Source organism: Bacillus rossius, chromosome 1 (genome assembly GCF_032445375.1).
Source record: "Bacillus rossius redtenbacheri isolate Brsri chromosome 1, Brsri_v3, whole genome shotgun sequence".
Lineage (NCBI taxonomy): Eukaryota > Metazoa > Arthropoda > Insecta > Phasmatodea > Bacillidae > Bacillus > Bacillus rossius.
Genome location: NC_086330.1, coordinates 110,509,642 through 110,536,061, shown reverse-complemented (window position 1 = coordinate 110,536,061; position 26,420 = coordinate 110,509,642). Strand labels below are relative to the sequence as shown.

The 26,420-nt window shown below is 35.3% G+C and overlaps 1 protein-coding gene across 7 annotated transcripts in view; it reads left to right on the top strand.

Moving 5' to 3' along the window:
• LOC134542087 (tyrosine-protein kinase Src64B) overlaps window positions 1–9,031 on the top strand; it is an 87,880-nt gene extending 78,849 nt beyond the window's left edge. For all 7 annotated transcript variants that reach the window (XM_063386053.1, XM_063386028.1, XM_063386038.1 and 4 more), the window contains exon 11: window positions 2,821–9,031. In XM_063386053.1, coding sequence (XP_063242123.1) covers window positions 2,821–3,026 — 206 coding nt within the window. In that variant the 3' untranslated portion in view covers window positions 3,027–9,031. The remainder of the gene's footprint in view (window positions 1–2,820) is intronic.
• Window positions 9,032–26,420: the final 17,389 nt, after the last annotated feature.

The window sequence follows — 26,420 nt, the reverse complement described above, 5'->3', positions numbered from 1 at the left end:
CTCTGACTGGTACAGCTATCGCCCTAAATGAGATATATCATTCCACATTATAGTGTACATAATTTAGGTTTCATCACATTTTTGTGGGAACCCAAGTTTCTCTTTATTTATAAAATTTAAAACTATTTTGAGGTTTTCACAATTTATTATAGCTGCAAAATGAAACCCTGTTAAAAATATTCTAAAATTCCAAAAGTATTTATATTACAGGTCGTCTACTGACTGGGAATTTTGGTAATTGTACATGACTTTCACAAGCTGGGAAAAAAAATGGAAACTGTACAGGATCTTGGCTTAGTGTCCGGGAAGTTTTTTTCTTTGTTATTGTGGTTTTCAATGTGTTTTCACATTTAAATCTTTCTCAGTAGTACAGAAGCTTTTGCATGGACCAATAAGAATAAGAATTTTGTCAGTTGCTATATCAGAATTCTGACTATGCACTAATAATCTTTAGCCTCAAAGGCATGTCAGTCTTTAATTTGTGTCAGGAATATGAAGGGGAAGATTAAGAAGAATTTGTTGGTGATAACTGTATTTTCTCTCACTCTGTTTTTGTCTCACCACGTCATCAGGCATCTCAAGCAATTCACTCTGCTATTTACATAATCAGTGCTTAGTAGTTGATCACGTTTTTCTGTAGGATGCATTCTTTTATGTTTTGTTTTTATGTTGTGTTAATACTTATTTCTTTTACACCCGCCCCTTGAAGAAATACTGTTCATTTTGCATGGTGTTGCAGTAACAATACCTATAAATTATGGCATGATTTGAAGTAGCGCAGTCATGGATTTGAAGTAGCACTTTTTTTTTTATTTACACAAATTTTTATTTCCGTGCGCACCCAATTACGATGGTACCTGTGTAGTATTAAATTTAATGCACAAATTAATAATGTGACAAATTGACAAACAATATTTTGCTATTTCCTTAATAGTAACTATTTGTGGCCTTCATTGCATTTTTACTTTAGCCCATTTAATATTTCAGTGGTTTATATTACGTAGAAATATATCCAATACCTGAGTATTCAGCCAGTGTTTATCTCGTATGTCAGCAGCAGCTCTGAGGGCTAGTTTACCTTGTACATACCATGAGACACTAGTGGCAAATCATGGCAGACACACATTTAGTAGACAACAGTCGGGGATTATGTTAACAGGTTAAATAATGTTTCTAATAATAGAAAATGTTAAGTTTGTGCTTTATTACAACTTAAATATGTATCCTACATGAATAACATTAATATTTTGTTAGCACCAGCAATGTTATTCCCAAGCCCTGTAATGTAAACATTGCTGTCCGTGAGCTTCTTTACACTGTATTTTAATTTAAGGAGGTTTTCTCTCAAAATGTTATCCAAATATTTATTCAAATTTTTTTAGATACATATTAGTACTGTAAATTGATTTTAATGGGAGTAGTACATTTTTGTTACCACTGAGACATTGTTACATTTTGTTACTATATGTATATATGTATATATATAAATTATATATATACATATAAATTATATATATATAAATTATATATATATATAAATTATATATATATAAATTATATATATACATATAAATTATATATATATATATACATATAAATTATATATATATACATATAAATTATATATATATTGTTACGATCGCGCTTGGCTGCAGTGCTTGGCATCGCCGTGCTCGTTCGGCCTGTCTGCGCCCCCCTTCCACCCGCATCCTCTCCCTGGTATCTCGTGTCATACTGTCTCGCAACATCCTGACCGTCGCAGCGCACATCTGCCTCAGATCGAGTTACTTAAAAGAGGCCGCACTGCGGAATAAAAGGACTTAGACATGTTTATCGGCGCGTTTTGTGGGAACCCGATGCTTGTTGAGTTTATCGGCGTTCTTTGAGCAGCCGCCGCGTCCTTCGAGGACTCACGACGCGTTTCTGGGCATTTCGACGGCGAAGGTCGCGCAATATCTCGGAGACATGCTCAATTGTTCTGGACGGGAACCCAAGGGCTATATAAGGAGGTTGGGCCGACCTTCAGGAGGAGTTCAGTGGGGAGTTCTCCCGCGGCGGAGTTTCCGGGCGATAGTGCCGCGGGTGCGGCAGAGTGGTGAAGTCCCTGGACGAAGGTTCCAGGGCAGGGAGTGAGTGAGTTCAGTGGAGTCGGGAGGTTCTGGGCGATAGAGTCGCGGGTGCGGTGGAGTTCCGGGCGAAGTTGCGAGTGAGTCGTCGTGTGGGATCTCGGCGAAGGGTGTGACGGCGGCGGAGTGCGGCGACGGAGTCCTGCGGCGGAGACCCACGAGGGGTGCTGCGGCGAAAGTTGCGCCGGAAGTGCGGTCCAGCGAGGTGTGTGAAACGAGTGACTGGGGAATCCTGACCTTTTTTACGTGTAATTAATTATCTGCCAATTTAGAAGATTATTTGTAAGTGACAAGTAGTGGTAATAAATAAAACTGTGTGTGTGATAAAAATCTTTAATTGGGCTATCCTTTATGAACCCGCAGGTAAATCGTAACAATATATATATATAAATTATATATAAGTGTGTGTGTGGTGTGTGTGGTGTGTGTGTGAACTTGTTCAACAAGCATAATTTTTTGGTAAATATTCTCAATCTCTTAGCTAATTAAAAATAAAATGGTTTTAACTTGTAAGTCACTACTGTTCAAAGTGCAAAATTTTTGTACAAAGTTATTTTGCTAGCTGAACCTGCTATAAATCCTGTATTGTATGCACAATTACTTGTGCTCATTAGGCAGGGAAATAGTGAACTGGTAACTGCTTGATGGTTTGACTGCATATGCGTGTTAATGAGCGATGCGCTCCCTCTTGCAGGTATGCACGGGAGGGAGGTGATAGAGCAGGTGGAGAAGGGGTACAGAATGCCCAAGCCTGTCTCCCCAGCCATCCCAGACTCCATATACAACCTGATGCTCGACTGCTGGGCTGCTGATCCAGATAAGAGACCCACGTTTGAGTACCTGAATCACTTCTTCGACGACTTCAGCACCACATCGGAGGTGCCCTACAGAGAAGTGTGATGTGGAGCTTGTAAAATAACTTGTGAAATCAGTGTTGCGGTAATAGAATTTTGCATTATTTTTGCATTTATGAGATTGAAACATGCAACCTTTTTGAGTGTGTGCAGAGAATCCCATAAATACAGATGTGTTCAACGTTGTATAATAGTTTTAGGACCATATTGACCGATCGTGAAGTAATCTGTCGACAATAACAACTGTTACGATAACGATGTTTGTTGACACGGTAGAAAAGACAGAATTTGCTGATTTTTTTGCATGTTGTGTCACTGGTTCTCATGACCGTAGGTTTCATGTAGTTTGTTGTTATCTTCACAGTGTGAGTGGAGTGATTTGCTCAAAAGTCAAAAATATTGTATTGTGATGTACTGTTAGGTTCTATAAGAGAAAAGTATTTTAAGAAGAATGAGCTATAAATGTATTTTATTTCTTTTTTGTAATTTACATAATATGAGCTAAATAAGTAATATAATTTGCAACTGTACAATCTTGTACACATTAAACTTCACTTGGTGAATAATTATATTTTTGAGAAAACTACATGGATCTGTCCATGTGATGTGCTGTGTTCATTCAAGAAAACAAAATTATGTTTTTTTTATAGCATATTACATCAGATTTTTTTCCCCACTTGCCTACCTTGTATGTGATATGAAGTGTGACATCATAGTATATTTGAAATGTACATGTTACTTGCCATATATCCATATATATTACTTTGATTCCTTTATTCCAGTGCCATGTTATTTATCTTTTCCATTTTAACTATGTAATTTGGTATAGTGCAAGTAATGAATTTCTATGCTATGAAAATCCTTTCTACTTCATGGGTTTTAACTTACTGCCTTCTTTTAAGTTATCTTTGCATTTTAAAAACAAAATCTTGTTCAGAAACTTGTCAAATATTTGTGATGTAGTTTAAGATTTGTAGGTTTAAAACCTGATATTTATTGAAATGGGATATGTAAGCATTTTTTCACTGCAGATACAATACCTTTTATGTAAATTTTTGATCTTATTTTACATTCTGAAAACAGCAAAGAAATGAAAATTTTGTGCTCCAGATGGTGTAAAGAAAACACACATGAAAATAAATTATTTTGTTATCTAATATTACAAACAAAATAAAAAAAACCGATGAAATTTTGGTTTAAGATGAAGTTTGATCAACGTCCTGCAAACCTACCACTTTTAACACACGAGGATTTGCATCTGCAGTGACAGAGACAGACCTATGATGATTGTGCATTGTCTTTGCAAGCTTTTTTTTTTGAAGCAGTAAATGATAGGATGACAAGTTCTTTAAGGAAGTGGTAGTGCTTACGTAATCTAATAAGTCTGTCAACGTGTCAACATTCTCTAAAATGCTTTCATTTTGACAGAATATTAAAAAAAATCATTTTGATATTAGTTTTTATACCTATTTTCTATTGAGGTATATGAGGATATGTGTAGTTTATATTTGTCTTTTCTTGTTGCAAAGCTGTCATAAACTCCGTATGCTGAAGTAAAATACATATTTGCAAATTTAAATAAAGCTGTTAATTTTTTGTATATACGTATTTTAATGACATGTATTCTACAAACCATTTTTTGCTGTCATTCCACACCGTAATAATTAACAAATATGCCTACAGGTAATTAATCTTGAAATTCCAGGCTAGGACACTGAAAAGTAGTTTTTATTAATTATTACTTTGAAAAACATTTTTGACAAGCTGTTAAGGATGGATTACAATGAAAACTTGCGTTCATTAGCCGTATGTGAATAAAAAGTATGTACTCTGGCTGTGTTAACGTATGTACGTTCATCTAGATTGGTAGACATGGTTGGCATATGGCATAATTTTATTTCGTAAGTGCATAGAGCCATTAGACAGTAGGAAGTTAACAGAGCATAAGAATAATTTTATTATTATTATTATTATTATTATTATTATTATTATTATTATTATTTTAAAAACGTGTGTTGTTGAAGTGAAAAAAACAAACGGATAAACACATGTCCAATAAATGTGAAGATGAATATTTTTAAGGAATGATAAAATTTGGTTAAATTGTCCAAAATCATCAAATGACATTTGATACGTATTTCTTTAAAAATAAATAATCTTGTGCAATTTGTGAGGCAGATATAAAGTTTAGTTATGCCCAAATGGTGAGTTCAGTTTGTTTAAATGTTTGTTTATTTATTTAATTATACAAAATTCCGGTTACATTACAATTTTTTAGTTATTCATACAAGAGTATTGGCCTTAACTGTTTTTATTACCATTTAGAGAGAAATTATAACAATTTTTAAAAAGAATTTTAAAAAAAAGATACAACCAACTTTCAAATATCTGCGGGCCGATTAAGCTACCATAATTTTAGGGGTTGTATTATCAATTTCTTTAATTTATACAACCCCATTATGTTAATAAATTGAATGGGAAAATAATAAATTTAAAAAATGTGGTCACTGTGGTTTAGAACAACTCTGGTAACACTACTCTTGACTTCTTTGTTCTACTCTCACCCGTCTCTTCCCTCTGCTAACAGAGAGGACCTGCTGTCTGTAGTCTCTTGCTAGCTTATATTACTTATCTCGCCATTCCCACAGTAGGATACTCGAGCTGCAGTTTGTCACGTAAGGCACTGTCCTCATGCAATTCTGCACACATTGGTAAGGCACAGCTCTATTATATACTTTTGTTTTTACACATAGGAAGTTTTCAATGGCTTTTTCACGGTGTAATGATGTCCCTATACTGATACAAATTTATACTTGTATATAAGGAAAATGAACTACGTGCTTGTATTTCTAAACTTCTGCTTTACCTGGTGTTGTCGAAAACGATTCTTTTTCAATAACAAGACATTAATATTCCCTCCTGTGGTAAAATTTTCTTTAGAAGACATGCCGCTACCAATATTATTTTATATTTTTATAATAAAACATTTACTTTTGTGCACAGCGCCACTGAAAATCGACTTTGCGCTAGTTGTGTAAAATGCACTCCAATACTCTGGCTACACTTTGGATATGTGTCAGCAGCCATGAACTCCACTGCAGCTGTTTTTCACTGCCTCAGTTGGGCAAAGATGTTAGCATAGGTGACATACTGTCTTTCAACTTACCGCAGAAAGAAATGCTATAAGGTTAGGTTCTATGATCATGGTCGCTGTGAGTCCTACACATGTTATCGACTACTGTCAGACTGAGCCACCTTCCAAGGAGATGTGCGTTGAAGTCTCGTACAGTCATGTGGAAGAGCCTGTATTCCATGTTGTTGGAAGATGATCGTTTGAATTGTCTTCCAATCGTCGTAGAAGACAATATAAACAGGTTTTCTTAACTGGAAAAGAAGAGTTTTTAAACCTTATCCCAGGACAGAGAATACTTTCAGAGATAATTTAATATGGGATTTTCAGTTTCCAATCTTACATTGTGCACAATGTCGTCGTCAATACTTGATAGCACCTCTACACAGAATGTGTAACACCATAATTATTCTATAAGTGCCTGGACTTAAGGGAGTTTGTGAAACATTTTAAAATAAAATTTCCAAAGATACTCTGCTTATTGGACATTATCAGGTAAATGTGGTGCACATTTTTGTTTCCTAGAGAGTAAATAAAGATCATTTGTAATTACAGTAAAACCGCGTTTATCTGGTCTAACTGGGACCAAAGACAATCCAGACAATCGAAAATGTGAGTAATATGGGTAATACACAAAACAAAATTCCTAAAAAGCAGACTTACCATTTATTACTACAAAACCAATATTTTGTAACAAAATTACATAAATAATATACATGCCCTAATATTGTTTACAAGACATTAAGAAATATAAAAATTACTTTTCACAACATTCCTTAGCAAAGAATTGGTCCACTGTCTTCTGTTTCATACACGTCTGATGTTTGAATGAAGCACGGTTATGAAAAAGCTTTCCCATTGATAGTTCAGCTGGAGTGGTGTCGAGAGGCTGATGCTCCAAGTATGCCAGGCCATGATGTCAGCTGGTGGGCAGGATCTGCATGTGCAGTGATCACTTCTCATCCACTTCATCTTCCTTACTGTCTGCTATAGATGTGCATGCCACGAAAATTTCTTATTCTGTAATAGTGCCATAGCCACTCGCTGACGTCCTCCACATCAACATCTGAACACCCACTTACTGTTCATAACATAAGTAGATGGTCATCAGCAGCCACTTGCACCAAATCATCACATAGCCATTAAATTTGTAGTACAAATAGCAGGCCACAGTTTCTTTCATGATTTTTTCAAACTTGGTGTAATGCAATCCCAAGTGTCAGCAACCAGTTAAATAACATCTTTGATATTGAATATTGTTTTGACAAATCAAACACACTTTTCTTTCCCCTTCTTCAGCAATCATTTTACCAAGCAGTTCTTTTCGGTAAACTCTTATGATGGTACTGAGGATACCTTGGTCCGTAGACTGCAGCTGTGAGGTTACATTTGGTGAAAGAAATTTCACTTTAATTCCTCCACCCACAAGTCCTTACTCTCCTGGATGAGATGGAACATCATCAATCAGTAAAATTTCCTTTTTCCGGTAAACTATTTTCTTTCAGGAACTTTCAAACTTCAGGAACAAAGTTTTTTTTATTTTTTTTTAAAAAAATCCCAGTTTTTAAACAAAAAAACTTTCCATCCACACATTTTTTTTTGTTGTCAATAAACCACTGGCAATGAATTGTGGTTCACATTTTTTAGCGCTTGGGGATTCTTGAATTTCCCTTCAACAAGAGGAAGCTTATGTTTCCCTGATGCATTGCTACAAACCATAGCAGTTATCCTATCTTTGCTTTTCTTGTAGTCCTTAACTAAATCTTCAAGCTTTGATGCTAATGCTTTACTCGGAAGCATCCGGTAAAAAATAGCCCAGTTTCATCTGCATTACAAATTTGATCTGGTATCAATTCCTCAAATAAAACAATATGTTCAAAGTCCTTTTTAAATTTTTCAGCACCAGCAACATCACTAGACAAGCTCTCTCCAGTCACAATTGGTTTTTCCAACTCTCTAGCTACTCCTGGATAGCAGTAAATTTTTTGTCAGGATTTGGTAACTTTTTGTTTAAGCTCAAAGCTTTTTGGGCCAAGATCGGTCCAGATATAGGCACACAGCGTTTTCACAGAGTACTGTACCACATGAATAGTGCATCGTCTAATATTTCATTTTTTTTGCTTTTTTTGTCGTTCCTCTTCCTTCCAATCTGTCTTTACTTATCATTTTACAAGTATCTTCAATTTTTTTTTCTTTGGTTCTTCCAGTCTAACACTGTTGAAGTTCCAACTCCCAATTCAGCAGCTATTTTCTTCAATGCTTCTCCTTTATCAATTTGATTAATAGCGTATAACTTTTTATCCATTGAAACCACAATCTTTTTTCGCTTAGATGCCATTTTAATGCTACACTAACAAACACTTTAATAAAAAACAAGAACAAAATGTGTAGAATAAATTTAAACATAAACAATCCGCGTGAACCACACAGGCAATAAACAAGACAATGAGTGCCGTTTGAAAACTGTAAGAAACTGAAGAGATTGAAGGAGGGAAAGTGATAAGTAATGATCAAGGTCAATGCTCACTCCTAGCAATGTCTTATCTATAGCTGGTAGGTCGATTACATGTCGCCCTGTGACACTTATAGCATCAGACAGGTGTGAAGGAGTGGGCAGGTCCATGATGTGGCATTGGGGGTGAGAGAACTGCAGGGCTCGTCACATCAAAACATTCTTTGCTTTTAGAATGACCCACGTACTCTATGATGAGTGCTGATAAAACGTAGCATTATAAAAACTAATGGTATCATACATTTATGAAGTGAAAATAGTACCAGGTACACAATCTTGTGTTAACTGTCTTTGTTTGTGTAGATGTAAAAAATAGTTGTTATTTTTATATGAATATTAAATGAAATGTGTACAAATCTGATCCGGAGATCCGGATCAACTAGGACCGGATAAAAGAGGTTTTACTGTACTCTGCATTTTTTAAATTTCTCTCACTTCACTGCAGTAAGCAAGTTTGGTCACAATAATGGGGATTTCAGCAGAGTGTGCAAGGTAGAAGTAATGACATATCAAGTAACCATTTCCCTGTCAACTTCAGATTGCAGACATTATATAATGACAAACAATGTCTCTGATGTTATAAAACACACAACTAATGGATATTGCTTTATAGAAATACTCTTCAGGCTTGTTCAATAATGTAGAACTTAGTGTTACAGTATTTAAAAAAAAAAATAAAACTTTTTCGTTTGGGAGAAATTTGTGTTATAACGTAGGTAATACAAATAACTGGTAAATATTTTGTTCCATTAATACTCTAGTAAATTTTTTTTGTTAATAGTCTTGTTTCTGTGTATGCATAGGAGCAGGAAGGGTTTATAGGTTTATACATGTTCATGGTGGTTATTATAATGCACAGTAGTTGTAATCGCAGACTGGTAATACTGCATTAATAATATTGCTAGGATAAAATCTTCTGTCAATAATAATAATAATAATTAATAATAATATTTATAAAATGAAAGACTTGGTTAGCCTGAGGGATTAACATCAACATGGCTTCAGGAAAGTGGGAATATACAGCAAAAGGTTTGCATGTCACATGGAGAGTTATAAATTGTTGAAATGCATCCTAGATGTCAAATCAACACACCCATTTCACCTCACCATCGCAGGTTTTGATGAAATTTTGCACAGATGTTACCTCCATACAGACTAACAAAAATATAAAATTTTAGAATGATATATCCATCCGTTTTGAAAATATTGCTTTGTAAATTTTCGAAAAAAAAATGCTCAAAATCGCATGACAGGCATATTTTAAAATTACTATAACTCTTCTCCAAATTAAGTTAGAAAGGTGAGACAGGTGTAATTTTGCAGAATTTGGTATGGCCTTTCATGTGATATGTAACACAATAATGTCTAGAAAAAAAATAATTTTTAAAATTAAAATTTAAAATTTTGGAAAAAGTGCAATTTTAATTTTTTTCAAAAAAAATTGGTTGTCTGTAAAGTCGGTTTACGGACGATAGTTTAATGTGACAACGTCATAACAAAACATTGATGAAATGATTGATCCAGAAGAAAAGGAAATATATTCGGCCTGAGACTGAGCCGTATTAGGTTTTTGCAACCAAATCATTTAGGCATTAAAAATATTATATTTATTGAGGAAGAAATTTTTTTCTAATTTGTCTATCTTTTGTATGATAAAATCTACCCCTGCATACTTTTATGAATAAAATTGAATCAATTTTATTGAATTATCACTATTTTGTATGGATACAAAGGAGTGAAATGAAATGTACAATTTAATTAATAAATAAATTTACTTTTATTTGCATTCATTAATTCAAATAGGCTTTTTAAATGTTGCGTGCGCAGTATTTATTTTTACAAGTACAAAAACAAAATTCACAGCTACCGAGATTCGAACCGATAATCATTGGATTGGAAGTCATCCATGCTAACCACACGGCCACGAGACCATATTGAGAATCATTGTTTCAGATGATATAAATTAATAATATTCCACGCACAATATTTGTTTAAATTTCTTTTAACTAGCATATTCTCTGTTGGACTCGAAATATTTACACGCTCGTGGGCTCATAACTATAATACTGTGTGTGATTTAGTTGATCAAATAATAACTAATGACAAATAATTACCAATGTCAAACTAAAGCATGAAAAGTATCATACCAGAAATAAATATTCAGTTACACAGCTAAAACAATACTCATACAACACTGTTTAAATATACTGATTTACACTAGTAATTAAAATAATACGTACTTGTAAGAACGCCATTTCCTTGCGAATATACTCCCGTGGCGCGGTGCACAACAATAACCTCGAACCAGTACGCCGCCACGTGCCGGCCGAGTTCTCTGTACCGTCCGCAACATACCAGAGAGATGCCACGCTTGCGTAAAGTGGGACATCCGTAGTGGGACAATTTTTCGTGCGTGCAGCCAGCTTTCATCAATTTATTAGACGTCACGTCAAAAATTCTATAAAATTTTTTGTACAAATATTAAATTGTCTACAAAGTTTCAATGTGGAGAGTTAATGGGTTCATAGTAAAATTAATTGAAAACAAAGGTCCTTTTTGTCAAACCTCAGGTTAAATGTTGGCAGCAAAGGAAAGCATAACAGAATACAGTAAAATCTTGTTGTAAAATAAACCAAAAAAAATCAGATAATTATATTCTGTACACTGAAAGTATCTAAACAATTTTTTAATTAAATTTTACAGGGAATTTAATTTAAAATGAGGAATAAATTGAAGAAAGGAAACTAGCACTCACATGTTTGATTGCAATTTTCAATTACAGTACTTGAAAAATTCCTCATTGGTTTTTAAAATGTCATTTTCAGATAGCACATAAATTCTTCCAGTTGGTGTCACAGGATTTACTGTACATAACACATCTGCGAGAGGAATCCATAATACGTCTGGTTTCCCTGGATAAGAAAAGGATGGTGATGGTCCAGCAGGGTGGAGAAATGTTACTTTCACTTCATGAATTTCTTCGTTTTTCTCCATAACATAAGCTAGCCACCAGTTCTTGTCATATACAACTGCAGTATAGCCCTTTACCTCTCCTATTTGCAGTTTGTGTAGTGATCTTGTAACAGTTACTTGTGATGGATGTGTAGCTCCAGAAAATATTTTCACAGTAATTTTTGATGTGCTTGAGTCAACAGGTATAAATGCATGATATTGATGAGTTCCTTGGATGGTAATTGCCTGATTGAAACGATCTTTTAGAAATATTTCTGACTATGTAATACTTTTGTGTAGTGAAAGTGAAATTAATACCAGAAATATTTTCTACTACCCATTCATCAAGCTGGAAAGGGGTCAAGATCTGGTTTTCGTAGGGCCGTTGCAAGCTAGCTTTAGCTGCTAATCTCTTAACCGTATCTCCAACTCCATCGCAAGGCCCTTTACCGTGAGCTGTGGCTGAAAAATGCCATTCAGCTGATATGTTGAAGTCTTGCTTGTGAAAACACAAATTGATGAAATTTTTCTTATTTTTATATTGGGCAGCAGACCCATCTGAAAAGTAAAAGAACTTATGAGGAACGTTTTCAAATTTTGTAATAAAAAAAGCAACCAAATTTCTTTGAAATGTGTAAACAGCAACTTTATTGTGCTCTAGGCAGTACGAAATTACAATTTAGTTCAAATGTTGAATTCTTTTTTCTCCTTTGTAATATATCACAAACAGGTGAACTGTGGCATGTCCCTTAGTCCAGTGGTAAGTCTGGGCTTCATCTTGTACAACCATACTGTAGTTTTCTGAAAAGTCGAGTGTGATGGCAAATTCAGATTCTTTTAAATTTTCCTTTAAGTGATTCATGAAAGAGGTCTGTTGTTTTGCAATAAAGTCGTGGCGGACTAAGAGTAACAGCTTGTCACAGAGTAAATCTATGAAATCTGCTGATGATTTCTGCAGTGTCTCTAAATTGCAACGGTCAACTGAAATCCACTGCCGAAATGTGATCTTTCGTATCAGGTGCTCTTCAAATGACTTCTCAAGGACGGTCCGTATTGCTGCAGTACCAGGACAATATGTACAATGTCCAATATTGCAATCTATTGTTGGTGGATTGCATACCATTTTTGGTAGGCAATGTTTGTAGGTTTTGAATTCTCCATTTGTTAAATCACATAATCTTGCATTTTCAGTCATCAATTTGACATTTTGATGGATTGTACATACACACACTGCATGTGTCCCACTAGAACCCGCTAAAATACAATGCTTTGGACGAAGCTCCGCAAATTTTGAAAAACCTATTTTTATATTTGGAAATTTCTCCTTTGAATAAAGTGTATCCCTCTTTCAAATTGCAAAAAATAAGTCTTTTTGATATTTTTGATTTAATTTTATTATGTTCAGTGATGTTATGCAGTCTTTAACACCAGGCATCGCTCTACTGACTTCATCATTTTCATAAAATAAATGGACAGCTTCAAATACATCTTCTGAGAGGTGTTTGCCTGGTTTGGGGTTAGGACTTTCTAACATTCCTTTTTCAGCCAAGAGTTTTTTTGGTTGTCGTACCATGTAGTTTAGCGCATCAAACTCTCGTATTATTTTTCTAACTCCCCAATTTGGTGGTAAACAGGTTAATATCATTAACTTCTTGCTCCTACTAGTAGAACTCAAGAAATTGGCTTTGAGGTTTTGCAAAACTGATTCCTCTAAATCTTCACCATCATCCTCAGAGAAATTATCTGGCAAATCAAAAAGTTTCCTTTTGATTGTGGAGTCAATTGTTTTAATTTTTCTGGTTGCATAACTTTTTGATTTGAATTTTTTCCTATTAATAGGAGATTCTCCTAGCCCTTGTAGTGAAATATTTAATGAACCATTCACCTCTGAGGATGCAGAAAAACTGGGATCTTTATCAGAATCTGAACTTGATTCGTTATCCTGGTGAGTAGAAGAAGAAGAAGCAGCAGCAGTTTGTAATGTTGTAATTTCTATTCTACAGCTATCACAAATTTTTGCTCCCTTTGGCAATCCAGAAAACAAACAGCACATCCAAGTAGTAACATTCCTTAATGTTATTTTTTCCCTAATGTTGTAATTGCTTTTTTTTAATGGATTAAAACACTGTAACTTCAAAAATTATTCACTGAGGGTCATTTCTTACCGTAAACTGCCCACCTTTTCATAGGGTTTCAGTCACTGTCATGATGAACACATTACCTTTTTAAAAATAAATATCAACATTCTCAATTCAGAATGCATAAACTCCACTAATAATATAAATCAAATGGTCACTTTTGTTGTACAAACAACTTTGATACTACATCAGAACAATACAGACTCCTAGCATAAACTAGCTGAAACCACTACTGTACAGTACTCTGAAAGCGCTAACGGGGGAATCCCAGGGCAAAGCAAGGGTATCACAGAGCTAAGGGAATCCCAAGGCAATGCAAGGAGAATCCCAAAGTAAGGGGAATCCCAAAGCTAGGGAAATCCCAAAGCAAATTGAGGGGAATCCCCAGTAGCTGGATGCTTGTCTGAACTAATCTTTGAAATCCTGTATTAGAGACAAGCAAAGTGTAGCACTAGAATTAATTAAAATTGTGTTATTAGTGATTTTTAATCAATTTTGTGTGTTTATACTTTTAACATAACTTATTATAATTATAAAAATGGTTAAATATAACTGGGTAAAGTAAAGTATAAATATGGTTACAATTACCAATTATTTTTTTTTACTATGAACCCATTTACTGTCCACTTTGAAACTTTGTAGACAATTTAATATTTGTACAAAAAATTTTATAGAATTTTTTGAAAAAAATTAAAAAGCACTTTTTCCAAAATTTTAAATTTAAATTTTAAAAATTATTTTGAAAATTATTTTTTTTTCTAGACATCATTGTGTTACATATCACATGAAAGGCCATACCAAATGCTGCAAAATGACACCTGTCTCACCTTCCTAACTTAATTTGGAGAAGAGTTATGGTAATTTTAAAATATGCCTGTCGTGCGTTTTTGAGTGTTTTTTCGAAAATTTACAAAGCAATATTTTCAAAACGGATGGATATATAATTCTAAAATTGTATATTTTTGTTAGTCTGTATGGAGGTAACATCTGTGCAAAATTTCATCAAAATCAGAGATGGTGAGGTAAAAATTTTATTAAAAGTGTGTTGATTTGACATGGAATGACCCCCTAATGATATTAGTTACATGTTAAAATGGCAATTGCTATAAATGATAAACAAAATAATGGTAAAATTTGCTTTAAAACACTGTAATTTGAACACTGATAAAATTCACAGAAATGTTTAGTTAGTTTACAAAGATCATTTTTCCATTAAATACTTCCCCAGTCACATTAATACATCAATTACAACTAATTTCATGGCATGTATAGCAATACATTGAATGGTGAACACTTTTCAGCTGCTGTATGTGTATTAACTATTGCATTACTTTTACTAATATCCATTCGATTATCATCTAAAAAAATGAAAAATCACATGGTATCTTGATGCATAGAGTGTACAAACGGGCAGGGTTGGTACAACTTCAATGGCCTGTATATACACTCGTATCCATCTACTGCACTGCTTACACAATTATTCTTGCTTGCATGCAAGCAAAATGGTTATCGAAGAATATTTTCTCTCCCATGTTTGTAACATGAGGAGGGTAAGATGCAATGCTAATATTTAAGATCCATGGCAAAGAAAATGACAGCTAACTCGACCCTTTCCCCCTGGCCGTGAGTGTTGTTATGACTGGGGGATCTGTGCAGTCATTCAAAGAATTGCCGGACGTGACATGCACAAGCCATTCTGTTCCAAACAGTATTGTTGCCATCCATTGTACAGCTACTGCATACGCGGTGTCTATCCGAAATAAACACAGATAAAGTTCTTATAGTTTGTTGCGTTTAATTCTAATTAGCCGTATGGATGAAAAAATAACATAATAAATCAGCCTATAGTTATGGGACGAAGAGAGTTTTGTCGTTAGTTCCCCCCCCCCCTGCCCCCCATCAAAGCAAGTGAAGGGAAACAGCCACTTGTCATGCCCGCTCTCTCACTTCATGTCAATTTACACACGCCATGCTGTGGTGTTACACGAGGTTGTAACTATTCTAGAAATTTGGAGGCACATGTCTGTGCTGCAGCAAACAGTGCTGTCACCGTCCTTATACTGTGACCGCATGATGATTATATCTACGAGGGAAGTTGCCAGACAACGGATGAAACACTGTCCATTGTGAATAGACATCAATATGAGATCATGGTCAGTGAAGTTACGTGCTGGCCACGTTGCTGGTGTATGTAAATAATAGGCCTTTCCTCATGTTCTTCTCTCTCTCACCCTTGCTCTTGACAAGGTCACCGGACTTATTTGTTTACAACCTACATGCTTTATTGCTTTATTTAAGCTGACAAGGTTTTGATTTTTTGGCTATGCTGTGACGCGTCATCCCGCTATGCCGCCTGGCATCTCACGAGCTGGCTGTTAAGTTTTACATCACATTCTAGGCATTTTCGGAAGGTCTAGGTACTTAATATGGAACATTAACATTGTTTCTTATGGGGAAATGTGATTTAAATAAGAGACGTTTTACTTAATAATTTCAGGGAGTGTAATCTGTCCGTTAATCAAGGACTTACAGCATATTCATACTTCAAACAAATATGTATTGACAAGCTGGTTACTATCCCACCAGTGCACACAGTTTGCTATACACGACCTTTCAAGCTATACATGAGCTTTAAAAATTACCAACTGAAATAATAAATCATTTGCAAATCCTTTCATCATAAAATCTGTGCAAAAGCTATTTTCCCCAAAACTATTATAAATCTAAATAACAATGTTCACTTTGGAAACATGTGGAAGCAGCGACGCACCTGACTGTTGTGACAGTAATTCTGCTGTGGTCTGCTATTGCCGGTTTGGCATGGGGATCACTGTCCAATTATGCTAAAAACCACAGATGACATTTTTGCACGTTTAGGTAATTTGGGATGCAGATAAGAGGGTTCTCTCCTATTATAATGTTTTATAACTGTCAAGTTGGCAACAGAAAGGTTTTGACTTTGTCTAAAAGTTATACATGAAATGTAAGCATTGCCACTGTAGAATTCCTTAGTTCACAAGAATAACAACAACAAAAAATGTACCTGAAAATTACAACTCCGATATAGATTTGTACAGCTGAAACAGTGTAACAACCTTTTAATGTTTGAACAGTTACAAAATATTTTGCAAATTGGTTAATTTTGTTGTAATGATGTTTGGGTTGGGTGAAAAAAAAAATTACTCTACTCACAAACACTGCATCATGTAATTTTTAATGTTTTGCCACAGATGTAAGTGTTGGTATGTGTTTCCTTTAGTTTACTATACCATGTTACATTGGAAGAAGACATGACATAATTCTGCCATGGACAAGATTTATAATAATGTGATAACTGTGAAATATTATTCTCATTTAGCTTTATTCCACTTTGTCATTAATTATTGTGCACTCATTATGTACTTAAAATATATGTATTATTTGTATGTAAATATTGAAGTAAATACTACGTATTTACATTCAGCTGAACTAGTTTTTTTTTGTGTAGTGAAAAAATTTGATATGGATTGATTTCACACAAAATACAAATGACAAAATTATAACAGTTAAAAAATGACAAGGTTAGAATCTTAAATTGTACAACATAAAAATTATTGGAGTTGAATAATATATTGAATACAGCTTTGAAGCATGTCTGCTGTTGCTGTTCAGCATCAATTAGAATGATATTGTTACACAGTGGCGTAGCAACAATTCATTTACTACCAAGTGTGCCACATCAACTTTGCAACAGTCCTGAACAGTCTTCCTCAGCTGACCCAGAGCCGCCTCTTTCCAACAATACGTGTAATCTATATTTTCAGCTAGCTTTTATGTGGGCTGAGGCTGGCATACATAGTACACTTGTTATCTAAATTAATCTCGACAAAATTTATACACACATGCTAAGAACAACACTGCATTTCTGTCTCAGGCTAAAAGTTAAAAAGTTATCAAGGCAAGCATCTGGTCTGATTGAATATTTTTCTTATAAAAAAAAATGAAAACTCTAGTCACTGTAACTTGAAGAACCCTGAGAACAAGTCTAGTGATTATACGGACTACTTTATGGACATAGTGGGTTCATGCATGGAAGTTACAGTAGCATGAAACTGTTACATGTAGGTATGGAAAATGCTTAAATAGCACCATTTTTCCGTGGGAGAGCCCCCGGACCCCCCGCTTTATTGGTGTGGTATGTGCAAAATAAAGAGGGGGGCGCATGAATCCATTCATGCCCCGGGTGACAGAGAGTCTAGTTGCGGCCCTGATTGAGTGTTCAAATGGACACGTTTTAGCCGAGCATAGCATGTTTAATATAGTATGTAGAGAGGTGTTTCATTAAATTCACAAACTCCAGGCAAAGCTGCAGAGCCAAATACTCAAAATTATTTTTGATTTAAAAAAAATTCACGAGTCTTTCAGTACTCACCAGTGATGTGTAAACATCTAACCTTTGTAAGAGGCAAAAACGTGTGTTCTTACTTATAATAAGAAACTAGGACACAAAATTAAAAGTAGAATTCTTTAAAATAATGACAAGCGTAATAAATAAACTCATTGCTTTTCAAATACCAAAATTTATGGATGTAATCTCACATATAACTTTCTGCACCCCGCTAGAATTCACTGACTGAATCATAAATGTTGCTTGCCACCAACAAACATAGATAGCAGTAGGCTGCATAAAACCAATGGAAATTTGAAACTACTAGAAATGGCTCAGACAAAACCCCGGCTTTGGATCTGATTTCCGAAAAAGAATTTTGTTAAAATACTGCCCATTTTGTAAAAATTCACTAATGGTTAATGTTACATAGCTTCCACACTTGTTACAAGTTATACTTCTGTGCGCGCACTCTCTCTATCGCTCTCTCTCTCTCTCTCTCTCATGCGCGCTCTCTCTCGCACTCTCTCACTCTCTCGCGCACGCTCTCTCTCTCTCTCTCGCATGCTCTCTCTCTCTCTCATGCGCACACTCTCTCTCACTCACGTGTGCTCTCTCTCTCTCGCGTGCATGCTCTCTCTCTCTCTCGCGCGCTCACTCTCTCTCGCGTGCACTCTCTCTCTCTCTCTCTCGCTTGTGCGTGCTCTCTCTCTCTCTCGTGCTCTCTTGCGCTCTCTCTCACGCGTGCTCTCTCTCTCTTGCACGCGCTCTCTCTCGCTCGCTCTCTCGCATGCTTGCTCTCTCTCTCACGCACTCTCGCTCTCTCGCATGCTCTCTCTCTCTCTCTCGCTCTCTCTCGCTTTCTGACACAGCAGTAAAAAAAAAAAAAAAAACCGCAGCGCAGTTGCGGCATAGCTATACCCCGTCATTTTTTTTTACAACTTCATAAAAAAATAAAGCACGGATAACCCGAAAACCGGATAATCCAGGCCCGGATAATCGAGAGTTTACTACATAGATAATAAATTCCTGCCATAGTTTTCCATGTAACATACTACATTGATAATTGATGATACTGTTTGCTAAGCTGATGAAAAAGTAAAAATTTGATTGAGTCCAGTAAGGCCGAAGCATTATGAAAAACAATAATGTGCCTTCAAAAAAAATGTTGAAAAGTAGTGTTTTCATTTTCATTCACATAAGGCATTCAAAAATTCATTTCTGCAAATACCAACTTATTTTTTAATGCTTATTAGTACTTGGAGTGGAATATTTTTATTGTAAAGTGGATTGCACTTGTCACCTGTATCATTTTTTTTAATATTGCTATTTGACACTTAATTGCATTTATAAACAATTTTCATTGTGCTCTGAAGAAGCTAAAGTAGAATAAAATACTAATGTTAATTTTAAAATGAACAAATTAAAATATTTTGTCTAAGATCTAAGTAAAGAAAAAGGTTTGCGATAGGTGTCTTAGTTGCACTGTTGAGCTTAAAATTTTTACAAATTGCAGATTTATTTTCAAGGTGGTGTGTATTTGCCTGTCCTACTTGTGTTGCAGAAATGCAAATTTGTGAATACATATATGCTAACAAAAAAGATTATGCTCTCTTATATTCTAAACTTTATACATACCTATTTATATATTTTAGCATTCTTAAACACTCAATAAGGACATTGAATTAATTCAAGTGATAACAATTATATAGTCATATTAAAATTAAATTAGTTAAAAAAAAAAAAAAAAAGCTGTGAAACAATGCTAGGAGTACTTCTTATAATTTTTTTTCCCACTGATGTTTTTAAAATTATGTTCAACAGTGGAATAAATTTTTTAATTAAATATTTTTGGGAAGTGCAGAAACCAATAGATAGCTTTGCAACAAACAATATAAAATTAAATCCAATTAAATACAGCTGAAACTAATAGAATGTCTTAAAACAGTAAACAATGAAACCCAATAGAATTCCTAGCAATAGAAAGCAACAAACCCTAAAAAATAACAACTAAATACAATAAACCCAATAAAATGCAACAGAAACCAACAGAACTTCTTGTAACTGAAACAAACAAAATACAATGAAACCAAATAAAAACAACTGAAAACAAGAGAATCCCTTGCAACAGAACCCAACAAAATGCAACAGAAACCAATAGAATGTCTTATATCATAACACAACAAAACCGAACTGAATACAATGAAAATAGCTGAATACAATAATAATCCAACAGAACTCATTGCAATAGAAAACAACAAAAATTAAAAAATAACCACAGACTATAATGATGCCCAATAAATTGCAACTGAAACCAACTGAATGATTATACAACAGAAACCAACAATGTCTTACATCATAAAACAACAAAACCCAACAGATTTCCTTCCATCAGAAAACAACAAAACCCATTAGAATGCAATGAAAAACACTAAAATACAATTAAAACTAAAATGGAACTCCTCACAACAGAAAACAACAATACCCAACAGAATACAAAGTAAACCAATAAAATACATCAAAAACCAACAGAATTCCTTGCATCAGATAACAAAATCCAACAGACTACAATAAAACCCACACAAAACAAAAGGAACTATTAGAATGTATTACAACAGAAACCAACAGATACCCATGAAATACACTGAGAATTACAACAGCAAGTGGCCAATTCCTGCATTGAGCACTGAATACAACAGAAAAATCTTGTGTCTTATTGTACTTTTGTTGGTTTCTGTTGTAAATGTTTGGTAGGGATCGCACAAAAAGAATTCTAATCCGCACCGAAAAACCTTTTGTGTACTTTTAAAAAAGATTCCTTTGAAAGCAGATGTCAAGAAATAGTTTGTAATTCTACAAGAATAATTTTGTAAATTTGTACAACACATTGCTATGTTTTTTTTTTTTTTTTTTTTTTTTTTTTTGCAATTATGAAATACTTTTATGGAAACAATCCTGCATATTTCTTGTCATTGCTTTTGAAAAGTGGCTCATAATTTTAAATTTTAATTGATGTTTTATACAAGCATGCAATTTTTACCATGTAAAGAAATAATATTGACTATTGGCCTTTATTTGGTTTTATTATGGTTATAAACAGGCACAGTTAATACTGAAAATATATTCAGGGAATGGTTTACAAATAACTTTAACTAGTGTACGTACCGGGACAACACAAACAATAAATGTCCGGGCAAGAATCCAAAACCCAATATTTTACATTGAAAATATTTTCTAGCAATGCAGTTTCTTTTATTTAAATGTACAAGTTTACAAATATGTATCTGTATTTTGATATTATTATTTTTGTTCCACTTACAAAAACAAAAGACAGTGCACCAAGGAGTTTAGCACAGACAGAACGAACTACAATGCCATTGAGGCTACCTAGTTATTTCCTACTCTTGAAGAAGATCTCTTACTCTCAGCCAAGAATTATCTGTTTATGAGTTTTAAAGAATTTGCGAACGTATTTAGTTTTGAACTTATAAATACAAACACTACAGTCGGGCTTTAAAAATATACCATCATTGTGGAAATTACTCTCACACTATCTCTCTCCCACAAAACAAATTCTGGCTATGGTACTGATGGTGCTTCTTGATGTAGAATCTCATAAGGTTATTGTGACCTGATCTCGTTTAAAAACTGCAGCGGCCACTCTGAAAGGCAGTCATAAATGTTAAGTGAGAGGACGCAAACAGGTATCTGTGTGCCCGCCGCTGTTGCTGGAGCTCTGTCGCCAGCACAAGTCGCGCGGAATGGTGAGGGTGTGTTTCGAGCTAGCCGCAAGCGAGCAGGCGAGGTCGCATGTCCGGAGCCAGTTCAGTGGTTGCTGTGACACCAGACGACGCTGGCTCACCGAAGTGTCTGTGCAGCGTGGCTCCCCTGCACTGCGTCGTTGAGCGGCGTGACCGCCCCTGCCCCGAGCTCGCCATCCTGCACATGCTGCCTCGTGCAGACCAATGACCCCAGACGCGTCTCCACGGACCTGACCTGGAGGAGCCTGTTCAGGCAGAGGAGGAACCTAATATTCCTTCTCGAGCCGACGAACTAGTCTACGGTCGTGCGCTTCCAAGAACAACACATCTTCACAACCAAACAGATGGACTTCATGTCTGACACAGCATTTGTTCGTCCAAGCAAGAGCCGGATTGACTCGAGACATTTCAAGTCTTATGTCCTTATGATGCCAGAGTTAATCTTTCCCTACTTGAAAACCCAACTTTTGTTCGCTACCACTGTACCACTTGACCTAAGAAAAAAAAAACAAAGAAACTCGACTGAACTCACTACATGCACGATTGGACACACACAGGCTCACTGTGACGGGACACCTCTGGTGCAGTTAGAAATAATCACCCACAAATTTTCGTCTCCACACACGAGTGTACTGCTTGCCAAGTGTTCTCACCTCCTTCGAAGGAGAGCCGTTTCCTGACAAGGTGTTTGACCTGGGAGGGAAGCAGCCGAGAGTAGCTTCTTTCCCTCACGTGATAAGACGAGCAAGCGGACCCTCCTCTGTACGAGGGCACGGAAGTTCATATCATGAAGGAGTTAGCATGCAAACTGAACTTCACCTGGAAGTTCATCTTAGAAGAGTAAAATCTTTGGAGAAAACTGTGGGAAAATGGTTCAGGTAATAATAGCCAGCATTACAAAAATACATACCTGCAATGCTAACTTCTTTCAAATACTAACCAACTTCTAAAATCTATATTTTTAAATTTACGTTTAAAAGCGCATTATTAAATGACTGTAATTGGCTGAACAGCATTTAATGCCTTATAATGAATGAAGTGCGAGGACTATTTTCTTTACGAGTGTGCAGTCGGTGTTGTGGTCACATGTGCTTCTGCACAGAGGCGGCACAGCACGAACATTCGTTCTGCGGGTGACGGGAATGTTAACTTTTGTGGGCAGGCACGCCCTTTTGCAAAATACGTTAAAATGTTTTCGCATTTCTTCTACAAAATGTGAATTCAGTTCATGAACATCTACGAGTGAATTGATTTGCACCCTGCCATGCTGGGTGTGTTCTATGGTGCACCATGCCTGTGCTACATTTGCATGCTACTTTAATAACACATCCTAAGGAAGAACCGATCTGCAGATATGACCCTGGAAATGCAATACTGGATTTACTGTCAGCGCTGCTTTATTTGTGCCTCTTGGATCAGACCTGGGAGAAACGCGTTTTGGTGTTGAATATTTGATTCACAACACTGTTACAAAAATTTTTTAAATTCCCCGGACTTAAAGAATAACCTGTTAGCAAGAAATCGCCGCCATCGTGCTCAGGACCTATTTTAACTTTTTTTTTTTCCACACACAAACAGTCAAGGTACTTTTCATGAAACTCCCACAACAATTTTAGTATTTAGTATTTAAAAATAAGGTAGCCAAAATGTTCACAGTCCTTATGTTTAAATTTGTTGTAATCTTTAAATTTTTAGTATATGTATTTAAAAGATGTTTATGATATTTCTGCAGTTTTGATAGGTTTAGGGCCTGTTACAAAATATGTTTTTCATACAAATTCATGCCCATGTATCTTCTTTTTGTAACAGCAAAGTTTGATGGGTTTAATAAATAGCCAAAAGCTTAATTTTGAATTATGTCTGCTATCCGTACTTCATTTTCTGTAACATTTTTTATAAATTTTTTTGCTTATTGTATGATATTTCTGGCACCCTTTTCAGACGCACGAGTTACTTGATGCGGCACTTAAATTTTTTGTTTAGCGTAGCTCCACGCAGGGTGCCCGAGTTATCACTAGCCATGGGTAAGGGTAGTGGTAAAAGCTTAATCAATGTACCTAATTATTGGATGATTTTTAAAACAGATATATTTTATATTTGCCAAAATACCCATTTATCTTTTGTTCTGATGTCCTAATATCTCACTTAGAAACCATTTATAAAATAATAAATATGTAACAAGTTTGGTTATAGAAAGCAAATGACACCGTAAAAAATTGCCCACCTTGCAGTTACTTGGTTTGTTTTAAGACTGCAGCAATAACATTATTGTGCTTAATCCATCTATAACATTACATAACTAAGTTGCTGTAGTTTTCTTAAGGGCCTCTCTGATCTGGGTGCACATACAGTGTGCAGAGCTTCATAAAAAGACACACAATTTAAAAACTGCTTATGAGATCAGAGTGATGTATGTTTATGAAAAGCATTTATGATGATTCTGAGGGCAGATGAGTCGTTCTGGTACCATAATTTGTTTTGAAACTATTTTTATATTAACACTGGTTAAAATGCTCATTTTGAAAATAATTTTTAGGCATGAAACACCCATACACTCAAGGAACTTGCATTACACCTGAATCTTCATCACAATGTAATGGTTACCACTTGAATCTTGTAGTTGCCTTAAGCATGACGCGAATATTGCACACCAGTTTACAGCCTTCACTTAGACACAGTACCTCGCTAGAAGCACCAACTAGCATCTCGCTTATCTTCCTCACCAACAAAACACAACCCTCACTAGACTTGTCCATATTCCATGGCTAACACCCCCTTCCCCCCAAACAACCAACTGGCTCAAACAGGAAATAGCTGTGTCTGAAGGTGTCCCCATACCTCTTGCCTTTCACAAGCATATCCGGGTTTGATTTCCAGCAAGTGAGGAACGTGTTGGATGTTCCTGTGAGTCGGTGGGTTTCTTGTGGTACTCCAGTTTATTCCCTAAAGTTCACTCCACAGCTGCTCCAGCACTTCACGTCACCATCGATTCATGAATGAACTAGTGTTTAAGGGTGTGTATCACATTTCAGGCCATTATTTTATATTTACATTATATTACTTAAACAAAATATATACCAAAAAATTATTCTCAAAACATGTATTTTAGCTATTTTCACTCCTATAAATACACAGTTTAAAAACAAAATTCTGAAACAGAACAACTTTTCCATCCTCAACGTATTCTTAAATGTTTTTTGTAAACAGACACCACACGGATATCTCTAGCAGTTTTCAAATTGGGTGGATTTTTATATTTTTATGAAGCTTTGCACATCCTGTGTGTGCCCAGGTAGGCAGAGCCCTAGGAAAACCTATGTATTCTTTTTTATTATTTTTTTGAGGTATAAGTAAGGATAATTCACTGAATTACAAAAACATAACTTTATAGGTTTAAAGCCAGTTATACAATGAAACAGAAGCAGAGATGCATTTCATGGAACGGAGTATCTATGATGGAAAACATGTGGATACGGACCCAAAAAGATTAGCTCGGCAATACCGAGCTCTTCCGTTTACGGTACTCAGAGCAAACAACAGAAGCTGACAATTCAGCTGTGTTTGTTAGTTTTAAATACGTAAAAAATTGTTTTGAGAGCAAGAATATCTAGTGTTCAATTAAAATGTTGAGGTTTACTTTAATTACGTACACATCTGACAGTGTCATGTTCTTGGAGTTCAAAATTTTTTTTGAGTTAAATTAATTTCTCACAACCATGAAAGTCAATTTATTGGTTCCCACTTGTTATACAGTTCCAGACCAGTAGTGAAACGTAAAAATATTTCTGACCCATGCTCCATTTTTACTTTTTTGCACCATTGTGGAATGGGCCAAAGGGCAACACTATTGGCTACTTCAAGATGTGGTTAGAATTTGTACAAAAAAATTTTTTATTTTTATTTTACCTAGACATTTAAAATTATAATATTTGTAAGGATTTAAACAGCACAACAGTATCCAACATATATTTGATGTATAACATCGTAGCTCTCCGTATACGGAAATTGATAGGAGTAATTTCTTAAATGGAACAGAAATGTCACCATGAAATTAATACGAAATAACTCTCTCTCTTAGAAAAAAAACGTACTTGAAAATCATACAGCTCTATGTGGAAAATAAATCCCCAGTGCTTTAATTTTTTTTAAAGAAGTTAATCATTTCACACCAGAAATTAATATATATAATTTAAAGACTTATCTATAAAATATTCATATAATCTTCCTCTTGCCACCACGTTATATTTTACACTATCGACAGTTTTGTTAGTATAGAGCTGTCCGGTATTAGTCTCTAGCATATCTGATAATACTTTTATTCAAGGGGAAAAATCTTGTCACACATCAACCACATAGCCACGACATAGGCGAGACTGTAAGGCCTTGAAAGCACTCACATGTCCACAGGAAATGAGATCATGGGTTGTACATGTGGAATGGGTAGTACCGCACCGTGGACGTCTTGCGGGCCTACTGCATCTCCATCTTGCTGGCCATGCCTAGGGGTCTTATTCTCAATGCAGTCTGAATAATTCTGCCAAAAGAATGACTGAAATCCGATAGAGATTCACTAAACCAAAT